The 19,207-nt window shown below is 38.7% G+C and overlaps 1 protein-coding gene across 1 annotated transcript; it reads left to right on the forward strand.

The window, feature by feature from the left end:
* Positions 1 to 683: 683 nt before the first annotated feature.
* Positions 684 to 18,645, forward strand: LOC137188525 (scavenger receptor cysteine-rich type 1 protein M160-like). The gene is made up of 22 exons (XM_067598174.1): positions 684 to 748; positions 1,215 to 1,284; positions 2,273 to 2,458; positions 2,636 to 2,767; positions 2,935 to 3,120; positions 3,297 to 3,428; positions 3,526 to 3,796; positions 4,068 to 5,093; positions 6,946 to 7,015; positions 9,867 to 9,936; positions 10,525 to 10,713; positions 10,886 to 11,017; positions 11,109 to 11,379; positions 11,651 to 12,670; positions 13,840 to 13,843; positions 15,108 to 15,177; positions 15,705 to 15,890; positions 16,061 to 16,192; positions 16,361 to 16,546; positions 16,724 to 16,855; positions 16,954 to 17,224; positions 17,496 to 18,645. Exons 2-22 carry the CDS (start codon positions 1,230 to 1,232, stop codon positions 18,508 to 18,510), a joined length of 5,736 nt encoding a protein of 1,911 aa, XP_067454275.1. The 5' UTR covers positions 684 to 748; positions 1,215 to 1,229; the 3' UTR covers positions 18,511 to 18,645.
* The last annotated feature ends 562 nt before the right edge of the window (positions 18,646 to 19,207 follow it).

Genomic DNA, 19,207 nt, shown 5'->3' on the forward strand with positions numbered 1-19,207 from the left:
CCCCAATTGTTACTCCCTTGTTTCTCGTTTCATTTAAGTACCAGTAAGAACTGGAAAGTATTTTATATGTACGGATTCATACGAGGAAGTTACACAGTAAGTTCCGGGAAATTACATTGTAAGTGATGGGAAGTTACACCGTAAAATGCGGGCTGTATTATAAAGTGTTAACAATATTTGTTCAGTTTTTCTTTGAACTTCCTCATTGTTGTTGCCTAAAACACAAACTGTGTATCCTGGAGGTCAGTATCTGTTCCACAAAATATTTAACTTCCTCGACTGTGTCTATTAACAGAGAGCTGTTATATGTTTTTACATAATAATAACATCCTGTGAAATTTGCCAGTTGGTCATTTTCAGTCTTTCTCAGATCCTCTTTCGATTTACTGCACTCTGTCCATGTTTCCGTTTTCTTGTTCTGGTGAACATGAGCATCAACTTCTACCTATGATCCCTTTTGTTTTAACTCTAATTTATTGGACCTGCATGTGCAGTAACTTTAATCTACCACAGACATACAGTACATAAATATTGTGTGTGTTGTAATCACTGAAAATTTTAAGATAATGGCCATTGTGGGAACAAAATGTGGCTTCAGATGTCAACAATTTTTCTGGGAAACGCCCCTTTAGTGGGTGTGGCTATCCTGGAGAATAACTGCATATAATGTGTTAAATTGTGCACAGATTTCTCTAGTTTACTTCTTCAATGAGATCCCTTTCTTCAGTTCACTTCATTTTGAGTTTTGGTAAGTTTATTCCTTTTTTAACCAGAAAAAATGTATGGTTACTGATGGCATTGCACATTATTTGAGAGGGAAAAAAAAGTTTAGAAAAAAACTTGAACAATGAAGGACAATTTGTCCTTATCGTACATAATTTCAGTCACACCATAGATATTCAGCAAAATTGTACATTTTGCATGTGTTTGTGTACATTGGGTTATATGCAAGATAAAATATACCTACAGTATATGTCATTTGAAAAGAAACTTGCTTGTCGCACTTGTGGTGATGTTATGTCTGGGCTTCTGAAATTTATTTTGATCCTAAAAACAGCTATAAAATAAAAGTGACAGGAAACCAAACTTAGCTCCTCTATGTCTGTAGACAGGAGTGAATGGTCACTATTCAAAGAATGTGCTGATCATAGAATAAGAAAACATTTCTGAATACAGAAACTTAGTGATGTTCTTTGTTTTCTTCTTTTTCCCAGTGTAATGCAATCAAAATGAAAGAAAATACTTTCTCATTATTCTGCGTTCTTTTCATCAGCCTGTCTTCTGGTGAGTAAAACTGTTCTTATCCTAGAAAAGCCTCCACAGCCTAATTTAACGGTGAACAAAAAAGCAATTTTCCCCAAAAAGTCTTTCCAGCTATTTTAATCCATTCATTTCAGAGAGCTGACAAACACATACAATAAAAATGAATTTTACTGTAGCCTAAATATAAGGCAAAACATGAGCTCATGGCATGAGACCAGTACACAACCCCACTACTTCAGTCAAAGTATAGATACTTGTGGTCAAATATTACTCCAATACAAGTGAAAGGTGTTAAGCTCTGGCAGTGTGTGTGTGTTTGTGTGTGTGTGCGTGCGTGCATGCATGCGTGCGTGTGTATGCACATGTGTGCATCAGGCAGACAGTGGAATTCCTCAGAAAATAAAAAAATAAAACAACCAATCTACCTTAAAATCCCAGTTACACACCTCTAGCTTTATAATAGCCCAACAGCAACACTGCTTTCATTTCAAAAATCTGAAATATGGACTTCAGATATGGCCATGGGTACTCTGGTGAGGAATCATCATCTTTATCTGCTGTAGCCATCATTACCACTGCCAAGTTCAAATTGAACTGTTCAAAAAGCACTTTGAACTTGACTGACAGCGTAGGAGTAGTTTACTGTGATTGTTTTTTCTCCTGTGATGAACACAGTGTATGGCCTATCACATTTTAGAAAAGGAAAGAAAATTCCTCTGCTGATTTCAAAGCTATGCTTCAAAGTAATGAGTAATGGGAACCTTCATAGAAATGTAGTGGAGTCAAAAGTACAATATTTGTCTTTCAACTGTAGTGGAGTAAAAGTCACAAGTTTCAAAAAGAAATAATACTCAAGTAAGGCACAGATACTTGAAAAATACATAAGTACAGTACTGAATTAAATGTAGTTTGTTACTGTCCACCCAGACTAAAGAAACTTTACAATACCTGTACACAGATGCCTAAATGTGGTTATGACATTACATTTGATTTTTTCACACCTCTTTAGCTAATGAGGAAGGTTACATTAGGCTCACTGGGGGTCAAGACTCCTCTGAAGGCCGTGTGGAGATCTTTCATAATGGCATTTGGGGGACTGTGTGCGATGACAACTGGGATATGAATGAAGCCCAAGTGGTGTGTCGACAGTTACGTTTCCCAGGTGCAAAAGAAGTTCTGGTATCATTTGGCAGCGGTAAGGAAGCTCTGCTTGACTGTGACTTGCCTGTAGAAATATATGTCTGACACCGCTATTTCAAAAGCAACTTTGCAACTCAGATAAACTTTCTTTGAACAATGAACAATATTTGCTTCAGATATTATCATGATGAAAGTTTGACTATTTTTCATTGTATTGTTGATTTTGTGTTAGGGGAAGGCAACATCTTGATGGATAATTTAGCCTGTGATGGGACAGAGACAAACCTGCTGCAATGCCAGTTCCCTGGGTGGGGCGTCCATGACTGTAATCATGGTGAGGATGTTGGTGTTAGATGCGAAGAGGGTAAGGCAACCAAATTTGGACAAGAAGTTAAACTCAAATATGCAATTTCTCTTCCCAACACAAAAAACATGAGCTCATGGCATGTGACTAAAGAAACTTTGCAATACTTGTGCACAGATGCCTAAATGTGGTTATGACATTACATTTGATTTTTCACACCTCTTTAGCTAGTGAGGAAGGTTACATTAGGCTCACTGGGGGTCAAGACTCCTCTGAGGGCCGTGTGGAGATCTTTCATGATGGCGTTTGGGGAACTGTGTGCGATGACAACTGGGACATGAACGAAGCCCAAGTGGTGTGTCGACAATTAAATTTCACGGGTGCAAGAGAAGCTCTGGTATCATTTGGCAGCGGTAAGGAAGCTCTGCTTGACTTTGACTTGCCTGTAGAAATATATGTCTGACACTGTTATTTCAGAGGCACCTGAATGAGATTGGCTATACAACTCAGATAAACTCACAAAACAACTATGCTACAGATACCATGAAAAAAGTGACTATTTTTCATTTTGTGGCTGATTCTGTGTTAGGGGAAGGCAACATCTGGATGGATGATTTATCCTGTAATGGGACAGAGACAAACCTGCTGCAATGCCAGTTCTCTGGGTGGGGGGTCCATAACTGTGGTCATGGTGAGGATGTTGGCGTTAAATGCATAGAGGGTAAGGCAACCAAGTTTGGACAAGAAGTTGAACTCAAAAAATGCAATTTTCTTCCCAACACACTGAAACCAAACCACTTAATATTGATCTCTATCAGGACCAGGACCTTTTAATGACAATTTCAGCCATGAGTTCTCTTTGGACCACAACACAAGCCTCTCTCATCAGCTGGGGGAACTGTTTGACAGTGGACGTGACTGTGACTTGAACATCACAGTGGTTGTGGACAACAACATTGTTGAGACAATCTGTGCTCACAGGGTCATCCTCTCTCTGAACTCATTCCTCAAAACCTCACAGTCGGATTTCAGCAGCCTCAGCATTGATGTCACCTCTGACTGCAGTCAACATGCCAACAACTTTGTCAGGTAAAAGTTCAAACTACCAGTAGCTCTCTCATTGGCCTCCTTTCATCAGTAATAGTTACTGATGACTTCTGTAATATCTTTTACTTGTCTGATGACCTTTTACTACATATTTGTCAGGTAAACCTTTAACACTCATAGTTGATTTTCACTCTCAGGGTGTTAACTGGCTTTGCAAAATTAAGTTGAATTTGGAGTCTAATTCCAAAATTATAGGAAAACATTTGACAGATTGTTGTTGTGTTAGTAATAGCTGAGTTTGTTTGCATTTCAGATACTTCTACACAAGAAAGATTAAAATCACACTAGCCTCTGCCCACTGCATTCTCAGGATGGCAACGGACTGGGATCTGAGAGAAATTCAGAATGAAGCAATAGGTCTTTTCAGATTTTTTCTCACAGAGGATGTCAATTTCCACCATCAAAAGTCTTTCTATGAGTATGCGGTCTGTACAGGTGATGAGTCACTGCAGGAAGTCTGTCTTCGCTACCTGGCTTGGAACTGCGAGGCACTGATCCGCTCTCCAGCCTGGACAGATCTTCCATTTGGCCTGGTCAAAGCTCTTCTGTCTCGCTCAGACCTTGTAGTACATAATGAAAAAGTCATCCTGCATGGACTGGAGAGATGGGCAGCAGCCCAAGGAGACACAACCATTCCTGAGATCCTTTTCAAGCTCATCCGTTTTCCAATGATACCAGCTGAGGACTTAAACACACTTGATGGCTCACAGTACTATGGCAGCAAGCTGCAGGCGTTTCAGTTCAATGCCTTGCCCTTCAAGGCACTGCTCAACAATCTGAGGGAAGAGCAAAATGTCTACACATCCAGGATTTACACTGGCAGACCATGGAGCTTTACCTTTAGCACTCAGGGCATCAGAGCTTACAGGGATTCTGGGTTCTACACTCTTCACAACCAGCACATCAATAGCCTGACATCTGATTTCAAAACACCTGTTCATAACAGCGCCTATTTTTCTTTTCACAGCATGCGTTGGAAATCAAGAGTATTTATCAGAGATGAGGACTGCTCAAGTGACAGTGTCTCTTGCCCTTCTTTGCCAGCCGTTAGTTTGAGGATTCAAGAAAAGAACAATGATTTACCCAGTGACATGGAGGGACATATCAGTTACAGGAATAGGCTTGTTGTAATGTGTGAAGGGCGGTATGTGTTTCATGTTGAGGAATTTAAAGGTGAGAATCTCACATTTGTTCCGAGCAGCGAAGAACGTGTCTATCCATGCCACTCAAACCAGTTCTCCTACCAAGTGGTGGTACGTCCTCAGTACACCACAGATTAGTTTCCTCTCTGGGAAAAAGATAATATAGAAAGATGAATAATGAAAAACATATATCTGATCTTCATAATACTCTCACCTCTATAAACTCTATTTTATCCAAGTTGACATATTGAATTGATCAGGCTTAAGAAAAAGCTGGACATTTCCAGATGACTTTCCACTTCTTCACCTCCATGCTGATAGGAAGAGAATTAGTGATTGTAACTGGATTGTGGTGTGTAGGGAGGTGTGTCTTGCAGGCAGCTTCCCGGTATATGAGCTCTGTTTCTTCTAAAATGTAATAGATATAGTAATAAACAAGTAAGGCTATCTTTGTCCTATTTTAACTTCCCAAGGTATTTGTTTGTTCACATAATGTAATGGCACCACAGCAAAATTTCACATTTGACCTTCTTTTCAATTTACTTGTTGGACATACAGTACATAAATATTGCATGTGTTGTAATTACTGTAAATTTGAAAAATAATGGCTATTGTGTTGTGTAGTCATGGACTCAGACTTGAATTTCAACAGCCACATTAAGACAATTACAAAGTCAGCCTACTATCACCTAAAGAATATATCAAGAATTAAAGGACTTATGTTTCAGCCAGATTTAGAAAAACTTGTTCATGCATTTATTTTCAGTAGACCTGACTACTGTAATGGTGTCTTCACAGGTCTCCCTAAAAAAATTGGTCAGACAGCTGCATCTGATTCAGAACACTGCTACTTGAGTCCTCACTAAGACTAAGAAAGTGGATCAAATCACTATTAGTTTATAAAGCACTGAAAGGTTTAGGGCCAAAATACATTTCTGATCTGCTGCTACGTTATGAACCATCTGGACCTCTCAGGTCATCTGGGACAGGTCTGCTTTCTATCCCCAAAGTAAACATGGAGAAGCAGCGTTTAGTTTTTATGCTCCACATATCTGGAACAAACTCCCAGAAAACTGCAGGTCTGCTGCAACTCTCAGTTCTTTTAAATCACAGCTGAAGACTTTTCTGTTTGCCACTGCTTTTAATTAAACCAAAATTGAGGGTTAATATCTTGCACTGCATTGTAACTTTTATTCTCTTGTTTTATCTGTCTTATTATATTTTATATTCTGTTTTGCCTTTTATGTTCTATGTGAAGCACTTGGAATTGACTTGTTGAAATGTGCTAAACAAATAAACTTGCTTTGTCTTGTCTGGCCTTACTTTGCCTTTTGGGAACAAAACGTTCTTGGAAACAACCTTAGTGGGTGTGGCAAATCCTGGAAAATAAGTGCATACACTGTTAAATTGTGCACAGATTTCTCCCTTTTATTTCTTCTGAGATCCCTTTCTTCAGTTCACTTCATTTTAATTTCTGGTAAGTTTATTACTCTTTTAACCAGAAAAACGTATGGATACTGATGGCACTGCACATTATATGAGAGAAAAAATGTTAAGAGAAAAACTTGGCAACAAATGAAGGACAATTTGTCATTATTGTACATAATTTCAGTCACATCACAGATGTGCAGCAAAATTGTACATTGTGCATGTGTTTTTTGTGTTCACACCAAACGCGAAGCGAATTTTAGCCTCGCGTTACTCGCGCGAGTTTGACGCAGGAACATTTGTTTTTATTCACGTAATTCGCGAATAAAACAGGCCGCGGGATCATTTGTGCTTATTCGCCCCAAACAGCTAATGAGCAATGGCAGGCACCGACTAGTCCCCACTTGGGGTCTGTTTCAGAAAGCAGGTTCAACAAACTCTGAGTTAAACCCCGAACTCTGAGTTGATGAACCCCGAGATGGGAAACTCAGAGTTTTCGGTTTCAGAACAGCTGATCAGAGTCAGTTCAATCAACTCTGAGTGTGTTCACTCTGAGTTAAGCGTGTGCGTGATGAATAAAAAAACCCCATCATCAATGGAGCCCCGATACTACGAGTCACCATGGCAACAGGTAAATAAAAGGCAGAGCCTCCATTTAGTAGAAATATGAATGCATGTGTGTGCGGACGCTGCACATTTATCTTTAAAAAAAGATAAACGGGGAAAGTGTCAATAAGTTAACACAATAAAGTTTTATTCAGTGTTGGCCATTAATTCATCATTTAGCAGACTTACATTTCCTTAATGATGATAAAGTGGAATCTGACTGTGTATCAGGCTGAAGCTACATTACATTTTAAATATATTTGTTCAGTTTTAATCTGACGGACAAAACACAGGAGGCAACTGAAGATGAAAAATATAGTTAAAGATATATATATATATATCAAAGACATAGACATGACTGTAGCTCACAGTCTGATCCAGTAGCCTAATAATGTGTTTGGTGATTTGTCCTTGAAAAGGCGTCGAGGTTAAAATACATAATATTTTAAATTTTTAGACATCTATTTGTATCTCAGCTCAACAGCATTCAGTGACTTTATTTCAGCTACTTCAACAAATGTAGTAAATTTAAACATTGTCACTCAAATCCTGTTAAAACACGATAAGATTATGCCCCCTATTTAAAAATCTCACTGTCAAACTACATTCTGCAGCTGCACCACGATCCTGCTGACTCAGCATATTAACATATAATCTACAATATTATAGGAATGATGTCCCATCAGTGCGACCAGTCACATCATGAGTGATAGAGATAATTATTCATTGTTCCCATGTCTAAAGCTTCATACCGATTGTTTAAATTTAAACTGAGATTACACATTATTTGCAATAAACATTTCAGCACAGGAGCTGCTCTAACAAACTAACAGCTGTCTTATGCACAGAGTCACAGAATTATAACAGAAGGACATGCAGAGGTTTTATTCTGAACTGAGGATGAATTCACGCTGTGTAATAGGCTATCTGAATGTGAGAGAAAAAAACGCTCTTCAAAGAAATGACTGATGCGCATAAAAGCGGAAACTTTAGAAAGTCCTTGAGTAACTAAACTAATAATCAACCAGAATTTAGATTCCGACAGATAGTAAACCTCCGCTAATGAATGCGCTTTGATACGGACTGAATGAATGAGGAAATGAAACAGAGCGTCTGGCTCTGTAAGAGGGAGGAGACAGAGAGAAACTCAGTGTTTGTTGAGGAAAACCTGCCAGCGAGTAGGTTAGCTTCACAGAGTCAGTTACTGTGGTAACTAGCCCAAAGTTTAAGTTAGCTCTCTTTCTGAAACTGAAAACCCAGAGTTTCCCTCAACTCAGGGTGAACAAACTCAGAGTTTTCACTAAACTCGCTTTCTGAAACAGGCCCCTGGACAATGGGAGCCAGCCGGTGATGTTACTGAAGCTCAACCTGCCTGCCAGCTCAGTCCTCCTGCTAACAACATTCATACCGACACTAATCTGTAAACACTGAGGAATACATCAAATACATCAACTCTTCTCTGTTCGTTTTGCTGTGATAAACTGCATTAACCTGTCACATAAAACTCCCCCCAAAAATCCGTTTATTTACTACACTTCCCAGACGACAACTACATACCTTAAAGCGGTATGAACCCAAAATAAACTTAGATTTTGCTATGATTTAATTGCAATAAACGAATCAAAAGGATGCCGCAATTACTACAACATGATGCCGATTTGTAAAAAGTCTGAATCATCCTTTGTCAGGTCTGTCCACAAGACGACAAGCAAACAACTTTTAAAATAATCATTTTCTGTATGGAGTTCGGATCGATCAGAGCTGTGCTTTATCAACATTGTAGCTGCCCCATCCACACAAAATGACATAATCTAAAGGCATAAATACGGCAGCGACACGTTTAAACACATAGATATCTACTAGTTTAAATTTAAAATTATGTAAAGTCACCAGCATTTAGGTTGTTATTGATGACAGCAGCCGAGGGGGATGTGTGACTCTGGTGTTAGCTCCGGTTAAGTTGAGATGCGAAAGTGAAGATAAATCAGTTTAAAAGTTTAAAAAAAATAAACTCCTCCCGCCGGTAAACGGCTCCGGAATCCGGTGTGACTCGTGTGGTGGTCCGGTGTGTGTTTATTCCTCCAGAAATCAGCAGCAGCACCACCAACGTGTTCCCAAGTGGCAAGCCGCGACTGAATCCCCCGGTCCAGCCCTATGATACACGCGAAATTTTCGCTGAAGTTCAATATTATCAACTCGTGCGAATACGCGAATTTCGCGTATTCGCGCCATTCGGGTCTATTCACGCGGGGCGCGTCTTTACATTGACTTTATATGTAATCTCAACGCGCGAAAAATTCGCTTCGCGTTTGGTGTGAACACAAGAAAACATACATACAATAGCCTATATTCATTTGAAAAGAAACAGGGTTTCTGACTTTTATTTTGATCCAAAATCAGCTAAAAATTGAAAGTGACAGGAAACCAAACTCGGCTGTGCTATGTCTGTAGACAGCAGTAAATGGTCACTATTCAAAAAATGTGTGTGTAAGAAACTATGTGAATGAAGGACAATTTGTCATTATCGTACATAATTTCAGTCAAACCATAGATATTCAGCAAAATTGTACATTTTGCATGTGTTTGTGCACATTGGGTTATATGCAAGAAAATATACCTACCGTATATGTCATTTGAAAAAAAAACTTGCTTGTCGCTCTCATGGTGATGTTATGTCAGGGTTTCTGAAATTTATTTTGATCCTAAAAGCAGCTATAAAATTAAAGTGACAGGAAACCAAACTTAGCTCCTCTATGTCTGTAGACAGGAGTGAATGGTCACTATTCAAAAAAATGTGATGATCATAGAATAAGAAAACATTTCTGAATACAGAAACTTAGTGATGCTCCCTGTTTTCTGTTTTGTTTTTTTGCCAGTGCGTTGCAATAAAAATGAAAGAAAATGCTTCCTTATTACTCTGCATCCTATTTGTCAGCTTGTCTGCAGGTGAGTAAACTGATCTTATCTTGTGAAAGCCTATTTAAGCACAGCTTAATTTAACAGTGAACAGTGAGCAATTTTCCCTCAGATTTTCCCAGCTATTTTAACCTTCATCCTACCAACATATATTTAACATATACGGACTACTGGCTAGCTTTTATCCCAAGTACAAGTCGGTAGGATTAAGGTTAATGTCTTTATCTTCAACCAACACGCATGAGGAAGAGGTTATTCTTATTTATGAATATAAATGCTTACTGGCTTATATTCTTGTGTGCTTAACAATATTCTCAATGGCAATAAAGGTGGGACTACTTTTTAATCACATCTATTACATATAGCAAATTTTACAGTTCCTAAATGGACAATTTTCAATCTATAAACTATCAGAAAGTAATATGGTCTTATTTTGTATAATGTAAGTGGAGGCAATACATAGCTCCAGAGGGCTGACTTGTCATAACATGTTGAATGTTACTGTAATAAAGCAAAACATGAGCTCATGTTGTGAGATGATAAAAACTTTACAATGATTGTACACAGATGCCTCAATGTGGTTATGACATGACATTTGATTTTGTCACACCTCTTTAGCTAATGATGCTGATGATTACATTCGGCTGGTTGGGGGACAAAACCCCACTGAGGGCCGTGTGGAGATTTTTCATGATGGTGTTTGGGGGACTGTATGCGATGATGACTGGGACATGAACGAAGCCCGATTGGTGTGTCGACAGCTCCGTTACGAGGGTGCAAAAGAAGCTCTGGTGTCATTTGGCAGTGGTAAGTAAGCTCTGTTTGACTGTGACAGTGTGGAAATTTACATCTGACACCGCTATTTCAATAGCAACTTTGCAATTCAAATAAACATTATTTGAACAATGAACAATATTTGCTACAAATATTATCATGATGAAAGTGACTATTTTTCATTGTGTGGTTGATTCTGTGCTAGGCAAAGGCAACATCTGGATGGATGATTTATCCTGTGATGGGACAGAGACAAACCTGCTGCAATGCCAGTTCTCTGGGTGGGGGGTCCATAACTGTGGTCATGGTGAGGATGTTGGCGTTAAATGCGAAGAGGGTAAGGCAACCAAGTTTGGACAAGAAGTTGAACTCAAAAAATGCAATTTTCTTCCCAACACATAAAACCATTCCGTATTGATCTCTATCAGGGCCAGAACCTATTGATGAGGATTTCAGCCATGAGTTCTCTTTGGACCACAACCCAAGCCTCTCTCATCAGCTGGGGGAACTGTTTGACAGTGGACGTGACTGTGACTTGAACATCACAGTTGTTGTGGACAACAACATTGTTGAGACAATCTGTGCTCACAGGGTCATCCTCTCTCTGAACTCATTCTTCGAAACCTCACAGTTGGATTTCAGCAGCCTCAGCATTGATGTCACCTCTGACTGCAGTCAACATGCCAACAACTTTGTCAGGTAAAAGTTCAAACTACCACTAGCTCTCTCATTGGCCTCCTTTCATCAGTAATAGTTACTGATGACTTCTGTTATATCTTTTACTTGTCTGATGACCTTTTACTACATATTTGTCAGGTAAACCTTTAACACTCATAGCTGATTTTCACTCTCAGGGTGTCAACTAGCTTTGCAAAATTAAGTTGAATTTGGTGTCTAATTCCAAAATTATAGGAAAACATTTGACAGATTGTTGTTGTGTTAGTAATAGCTGAGTTTGTTTGCATTTCAGATACTTCTACACAAGAAATATCACACTAGCCTCTGCACACTGCATCCTCAGGATGGCAATGGACTGGGATCTGAAAGAAATTCAGAATGAAGCAGCAAATCTTTTCAGATTTTTTGTCACAGAAGATGTCAATTTCCACCATCAAAAGTCCTTCTATGAGTATGCGGTCCGTACAGGTGATGAGTCACTGCAGGAAGTCTGTCTTCGCTACCTGGCTTGGAACTGCGAGGCACTGATCCGCTCTCCAGCCTGGACAGATCTTCCATTTGGCCTGGTCAAAGCTCTTCTGTCTCGCTCAGACCTTGTAGTACGTAATGAAACAGTCATCCTGAGAGCACTTGAGACATGGGCAGCAGCCCAAGGAGACACAACCATTCCTGAGATCCTTTTCAAGCTCATCCGTTTTCCAATGATACCAGCTGAGGACTTATACATACTTGATGGCTCACAGTACTATGGCAGCAAGCTGCAGGGGTTTCAGTTCAATGCCCTGCCCTTCATGATACTGCTTAATGACCTGAAGGAAGAACAACATGTCTACACATCCAGGATTTACACTGGCAGACCATGGAGCTTTACCTTCGGCTCCCAAAGCGTCAAAAAATATAAGGATTTGGGGTACTACCGTCTTCATGGGCAGCACATCAATAGCCTGACATCTGATTTCCAAACACCTGTTCATAACAGCGCCTATTTTGCTTTTAACAGCATGCGTTGGAAAACAAAAGTAATTATTAGTGATAAAGACTGCTCAAATGAAAGTGTGTCTTGCCCTTCTTTTCCAGCCGTTAGTTTGAGGATTCAAGAAGAGAACAATGATTTAAACAGTCACGTGAAGCAATGTATTGGTTACAGCAATAGGCTTGTTGTAATGTGTGACGGACGGTATGTGTTTCATGTTGAGGAATTTAATGATGAGAATCTCGCATTTGTTCCGAGCAGCGAAGAACGTGTCTATCCATGCCACTCAAACCAGTTCTCCTACCAAGTGGTGGTACGTCCTCAGTACACCACAGATTAGTTTCCTCTCTGGGAAAGAGATAATATAGCCGGATGAATAATTAAAAACATATTATCTGATCTTCATACTATCACCTCAATAAGATATATTTTATGTAAGTTGATATATTGATTTTATCAGGCACTTTCCGTTTCTTCACTTCCATGCTGATTGGAAGTGAATTAGTGATTATAAGTTAAATTTTTGATGGTTCTCGATGGTCATGAGAGAGAATTTGTTCCAAAAAACAACTATACAAGACAAGTCTACTCTTAAGTCACCTTTGGTCAATTTAAATCTATGATCACAAACCACTCAGCTTTGTTTGTACCTGTTTTAGTTGATTTGGTTTTTGTATATTGTATCTTTAATTAACTACTTGTATACTTGTTTTAACTGATTTTCTTTTATCTTGTATCTTTTATTACTTTCTATCTTTTCAAGTCATTTTAAACTGTTACATCATTGTAAATAAGGGCGAGCCCTCAATGATTTTTCAAGTTTAAATAAAGGCAATAATAAAAACCGACCAGTGGCCTGTGTGATGACATACTCTCCTGAAGGTGCTGATGGGGAGGCAGTCCTTCCATACCAAGATTGTAGTCCACAATAACAAACCTCACTGGGAGAGAGCTTAAGTTGATATGAGTGAGCCAATGACCTCATGGTGACTTACACCAAGTTAAAACCGGATCCTCCACTTATATATGTTGTTAATACTTTATTTTACAGGTCTATAATTATCTAAAAGTTTCTAGGAGGTTGCTTGGAAAGAATTAAGTAATTTGGTAGCCTACTCATTAAAGTGAAAATTAGACTATGTTCAGTTGGTTCAATTATTTCAGTTAATTGGTATTGTAACCCAGAAAGTCTTTTAGTTGTTGCACATCAGGTCATCTGAACATAGAAAAATGTAAAATCTTTCTACAGGCAAATATACGATTTAACATTTATGAAGAATAAAGTTACCAATAATAAATGAATAATTTAATTAATAATGGATATTTACATGGGTTTAAACAGAACTTTCTTTCAAGGAAATTCCCTTTTTCACTAACCTATCATTAGTTCCAAATTACATAGTTCTTTACAGGGAACTTCCTGTGAAATTAAGGTCACTTTTAGGATATTATAGACCTGTAAAATGAAGCATTAACTATGTCCAATGAATCATGACAATCTTCTCCAGCAAGGTTGTGTGCTTACCAGTATAGTAGATCCCAACAGAACATTTTAATTATAATTGTATTATTCTTAACATGCTCAATCTTTTATCTGTAACTATGGGTCATATTTAAAAGCTATGAAAAATCTTAGTCTGAAAAGTAAATGTTTGACAGAAATCTCAAATTAAGTTACCCCTGAAATGTTGTGGGGTAGAAGAGTAAATATTATCGATGGAAATACTCAAGTAAAGTACCTCAAAATTTTGGAGAAGTAGGTCCACTACTTTTCTTCCACTGCTGAACTGTACATTTACCTGACATCTCTACAGACATTTTCACTGAAATTATATTATCTGTAACTTTCTGTTGTTTGAATACAGGCATGTACATACCGACATGTATTACCACCAGGTGGGTATGAAAGGAACCAACTCACTGCTGGAGGGTTGCTGCCCTCTGCAGGCAGCTTCCCGGTACATGAGCTCCTTTTCTTCTAAAAAGTCTAATAAGACTATTTTTGTTCTATTTTAACTTCCCAAGGTATTTATTTGTTCACATAATGTGGTGGCACCACAACAAAATTTCACATTTGACCGTCTTTTCAATTTACTTGTTGGACAAACAGTACATATATATTGCATATGTTGTAATTACTCTAAATTTTACAACAATGGCTATTGTAGGAACAAGATGTTCTGAGAAACTCCCCTTTAGAGGGAGTGGCGATTCCTGGAAAATAACTGGACACCCTTTGTGAAATAATGCACAGATATCTCCAATTTATTTCTTCTGAGATCCCTTTCTTCAGTTCACTTCATTTTGAGTTCTGGTAAGTTTATTCCTCTTTTAACCAGAAAAATGTATGGATACTGATGGCATTGCACATTATATGAGAGAAAAAATGTTTAGAGAAAAACATGAGGACAAAGGAAGGATCATTTGTCATTATCGTACATAATTTCAGTCACACCAAAGATGTTCTGCAAAATTGCACATTTTGCATGTGTTTGTGTACATTGGGTTATATGCAAGAAAATACACCTACAGTATATGTCATTTGAAAAGAAACTTGCTTGTCGCTCTCATGGTGATGTTATGTCTGGGTTTCTAAAATTTATTTTGATCCTAAAAGCAGCTATAAAATAAAAGTGACAGGAAACCAAACTTAGCTCCTCTGTCTGTAGACAGGAGTAGATGGTCACTATTCAAAAAAATGTGCTGATCATAGAATAAGAAAACATTTCTGAATACAGAAACTTAGTGATGTTCCCTGTTTCCATCTTTTTCCCAGTGTAATGCAATCAAAATGAAAGAAAATACTTTCTTACTATTCTGCATTCTTTTCATCAGCCTGTCTTCTGGTGAGTAAAACTGTTCTTATCTTGTAAAAGCCTCCACAGCTTAATTTAACAGTGAACAAAAAAGCAATACCCCCCCCAAAAAACTTTCCAGCTATTTTAATCCTTTGTATCTTTAGGCCAATATCTTCCATGTACATGTATGAGACAGACGTTATTCTTATTTAGAAATATAAATGCTTACTGGCTTATATTCTTGTGTGTTTAACAATATTCTCAATGGCAATAAAGAGAATATTGAAAAATAAAAAACAATTTTTTCTTCACATCTATTACATATAGCAAATTTTGCAGTTCCTAAATGGACAAATTTGGATCTATTAACTGTCAGCTTGTACAAAGTAATCTGACATTATTTAATTTCAAGGGCTGACAAACACATAACTTGCAATAAAAAATAATTGTACTGTAGCCTTAATATAATGCAAAACATGAGCTCATGGCATGAGACTAAAGAAACTTTACAATACCTGTACACAGATGCCTAAATGTGGTTATGACATTACATTTGATTTTTCACACCTCTTTAGCTAATGAGGAAGGTTACATTAGGCTCACTGGGGGTCAAGACTCCTCTGAGGGCCGAGTGGAGATCTTTCATGATGGCGTTTGGGGGACTGTGTGCGATGATGACTGGGATATGAACGAAGCCCAAGTGGTGTGTCGACAGTTAAGTTTCACGGGTGCAAAAGAAGTTCTGGTATCATTTGGCAGCGGTAAGGAAGCTCTGCTTGACTGTGACAGTGTGGAAATATAGTCTGACACTGTTATTTCAAAAGCAACTTTGCAACTCAGATAAACTTTCTTTGAACAATGAACAATATTTGCTACAGATATTATGATGAAAGTGTGACTATTTTTCATTGTGTGGTTGATTTTGTGTTAGGGGAAGGTAACATCTGGATGGATGATTTATCCTGTAATGGGACAGAGACAAACCTGCTGCAATGCGAGTTCCCTGGGTGGGGGGTCACTAACTGTAATCATGGTGAGGATGTTGGCGTTAGATGTGAAGATGGTAAGGCAACCAAGTTTTGACAAGAAGTTAAACTCAAATATGCAATTTCTCTTTTCAACACATAAAACATGAGCTCATGGCATGAGACTATGTAAACTTTACAATACCTGTGCACAGATGCCTAAATGTGGTTATGACATTACATTTGATTTTGTCACACCTCTTTAGCTAGTGAGGAAGGCTACATTAGGCTCACTGGGGGTCAAGACCCCTCTGAGGGCCGTGTGGAGATCTTTCATGATGGCGTTTGGGGAACTGTGTGCGATGACAACTGGGATATGAACGAAGCCCAAGTGGTGTGTCAACAATTAAATTTCACGGGTGCAAGAGAAGCTCTGGTATCATTTGGCAGCGGTAAGGAAGCTCTGCTTGACTTTGACTTGCCTGTAGAAATATATGTCTGACACTGTTATTTCAGAAGCAACTTTGCAACTCAGATAAACTTTCTTTGAACAATGAACAATATTTGCTTCAGATATTATCATGATGAAAGTTTGACTATTTTTCATTGTGTTGTTGATTCTGTGCTAGGCAAAGGCAAAATCTGGATGGATGATTTATCCTGTGACGGGAAAGAGACAAACCTGCTGCAATGCCAGTTCCCTGGGTGGGGCGTCCATGACTGTGGTCATGATGAGGATGTTGGCGTTAGATGCAAAGAGGGTAAGGCAACCAAGTTTTGAAAAGAAGTTGAACTCAAAAAATGCAATTTTGCTTCCCAACACACTGAAACCAAACCACTTGATATTGATCTCTATCAGGGCCAGAACCTATTGATGAGGATTTCAGCCATGAGGTCTCTTTGGACCACAACACAAGCCTCTCTCATCAGCTGGGGGAACTGTTTGACAGTGGACGTGACTGTGACTTGAACATCACAGTTGTTGTGGACAACAACATTGTTGAAACAATCTGTGCTCACAGGGTCATCCTCTCTCTGAACTCATTCCTCAAAACCTCACAGTCGGATTTCAGCAGCCTCAGCATTGATGTCACCTCTGACTGCAGTCAACATGCCAACAACTTTGTCAGGTAAAAGTTCAAACTACCACTAGCTCTCTCATTGGCCTCCTTTCATCAGTAATAGTTACTGATGACTTCTGTAATATCTTTTACTTGTCTGATGACCTTTTACTACATATTTGTCAGGTAAACCTTTAACACTCATAGCTGATTTTCACTCTCAGGGTGTCAACTAACTTTGCAAAATTAAGTTGAATTTGGTGTCTAATTCCAAAATTATAGGAAAACATTTGACAGATTGTTGTTGTGTTAGTAATAGCTGAGTTTGTTTGCATTTCAGATACTTCTACACAAGAAAGATCACACTAGCCTCCACCCTCTGCATTCTCAGGATGGCAATGGACTGGGATCTGAAAGAAATTCAGAATGAAGCAGCAAATCTTTTCAGATTCTTTGTCACAGAAGATGTCAATTTCCACTATCAAAAGTCTTTCTATGAGTATGCGGTCCGTACAGGTGATGAGTCACTGCAGGAAGTCTGTCTTCGCTACCTGGCTTGGAACTGCGAGGCACTGATCCGCTCTCCAGCCTGGACAGATCTTCCATTTGGCCTGGTCAAAGCTCTTCTGTCTCGCTCAGACCTTGTAGTACATAATGAAAAAGTCATCCTGCATGGACTGGAGAGATGGGCAGCAGCTCAAGGAGACACAACCATTCCTGAGATCCTTTTCAAGCTCATCCGTTTTCCAATGATACCAGCTGAGGACTTAAACACACTTGATGGCTCACAGTACTATGGCAGCAAGCTGCAGGCGTTTCAGTTCAATGCCTTGCCCTTCAAGGCACTGCTCAACAATCTGAAGGATGAACAAAATGTCTACACATCCAGGATTTACACTGGCAGACCATGGAGCTTTACCTTCAGCTCCCGAAGCGTCAAAACTTACAAGGATTTGGGGTTCTATCTTCTTCATGGGCAGCGCATCAATAGCCTGACATTTGATTTCCAAACACCTGTTCATAACAGCGCCTATTTTGCTTTTAACAGCATGCGTTGGAAAACAAAAGTATTTATTAGTATTAAAGACTGCTCAAATGTCTCTTGCTCTTCTTTTCCAGCCGTTAGTTTGAGGATTCAAGAAAAGAACAACGATTTACCCAGTCACATGGGGCAACGTATTGGTTACAGCAATAGGCTTGTTGTAATGTGTGACGGGCGGTATGTTTTTCATGTTGAGGAATTTAATGATGAGAATCTCGCATTTGTTCCGAGCAGCGAAGAACGTGTCTATCCATGCCACTCAAACCAGTTCTCCTACCAAGTGGTGGTACGTCCTCAGTACACCACAGATTAGTTTCCTCTCTGGGAAAGAGATAATATAGCCAGATGAATAATGAAAAACATATATCTGATCTTCATAATACTCTCACCTCTATAAATTATATTTTATCCCAGTTGATGTATTGAATTGATCTGGCTTAAGAAAAAGATGGAACTGGATTGTGGTGTGAAGGGAGGTGTGTCTTCTTTACAGTGGATTTAAGTTTTTGATGGTTCTCGATGGTCACAGTATGTGTGAGAGAGTATATGTCCCAACAAACAACTATACAAGATAAGTCTACCCATGCCTCACAAACCAGTCACAAACTGTCATTATACTCCCAAAGAATGTTACATATTTTATTAGCAATACTGCTATTAATCTGGATTTTAAAACATGTTTATACAAGCTTGTGTCAGTAGAAATGTGTGTGTCTATGTATTCTGAATTATACTGCTGCAGTGTATTAAAATACAGGCTCTTTTGTCCACATCTATGCTCAAAGTGATGATATTATAGGAGCTATTCGTAGTACTCTGTGATGCTGATGTTTGGGCTCCGCCTCTGTATTCACTTGGGATGTGATCAGAAAAAAGAAGTGCAAAAATAGTGAAAGATCAGGTTTTAAAACTGGATTTAGTTGCAATTGGAACAAAGTAAATCCACTGTCTCCATGCATGCATGTTCATTCATTTAATCTAAAGGGGCAAGGACAGAAGACAAACTTATC

The sequence above is a fragment of the Thunnus thynnus genome, chromosome 8 (genome assembly GCF_963924715.1).
Source record: "Thunnus thynnus chromosome 8, fThuThy2.1, whole genome shotgun sequence".
NCBI lineage: Eukaryota > Metazoa > Chordata > Actinopteri > Scombriformes > Scombridae > Thunnus > Thunnus thynnus.

Excerpts from the sequence above, each read along its gene's own strand:
- LOC137188525 (XM_067598174.1), top strand. The coding sequence starts at position 1,230 with ATGAAAGAAAATACTTTCTCATTATTCTGCGTTCTTTTCATCAGCCTG. Across the intron at positions 11,380-11,650 it reads CATGCCAACAACTTTGTCAG|ATACTTCTACACAAGAAATA; the intron begins GTAAAAGTTCAA and ends TTTGCATTTCAG. Across the intron at positions 16,856-16,953 it reads TGGCGTTAGATGCAAAGAGG|GGCCAGAACCTATTGATGAG; the intron begins GTAAGGCAACCA and ends GATCTCTATCAG.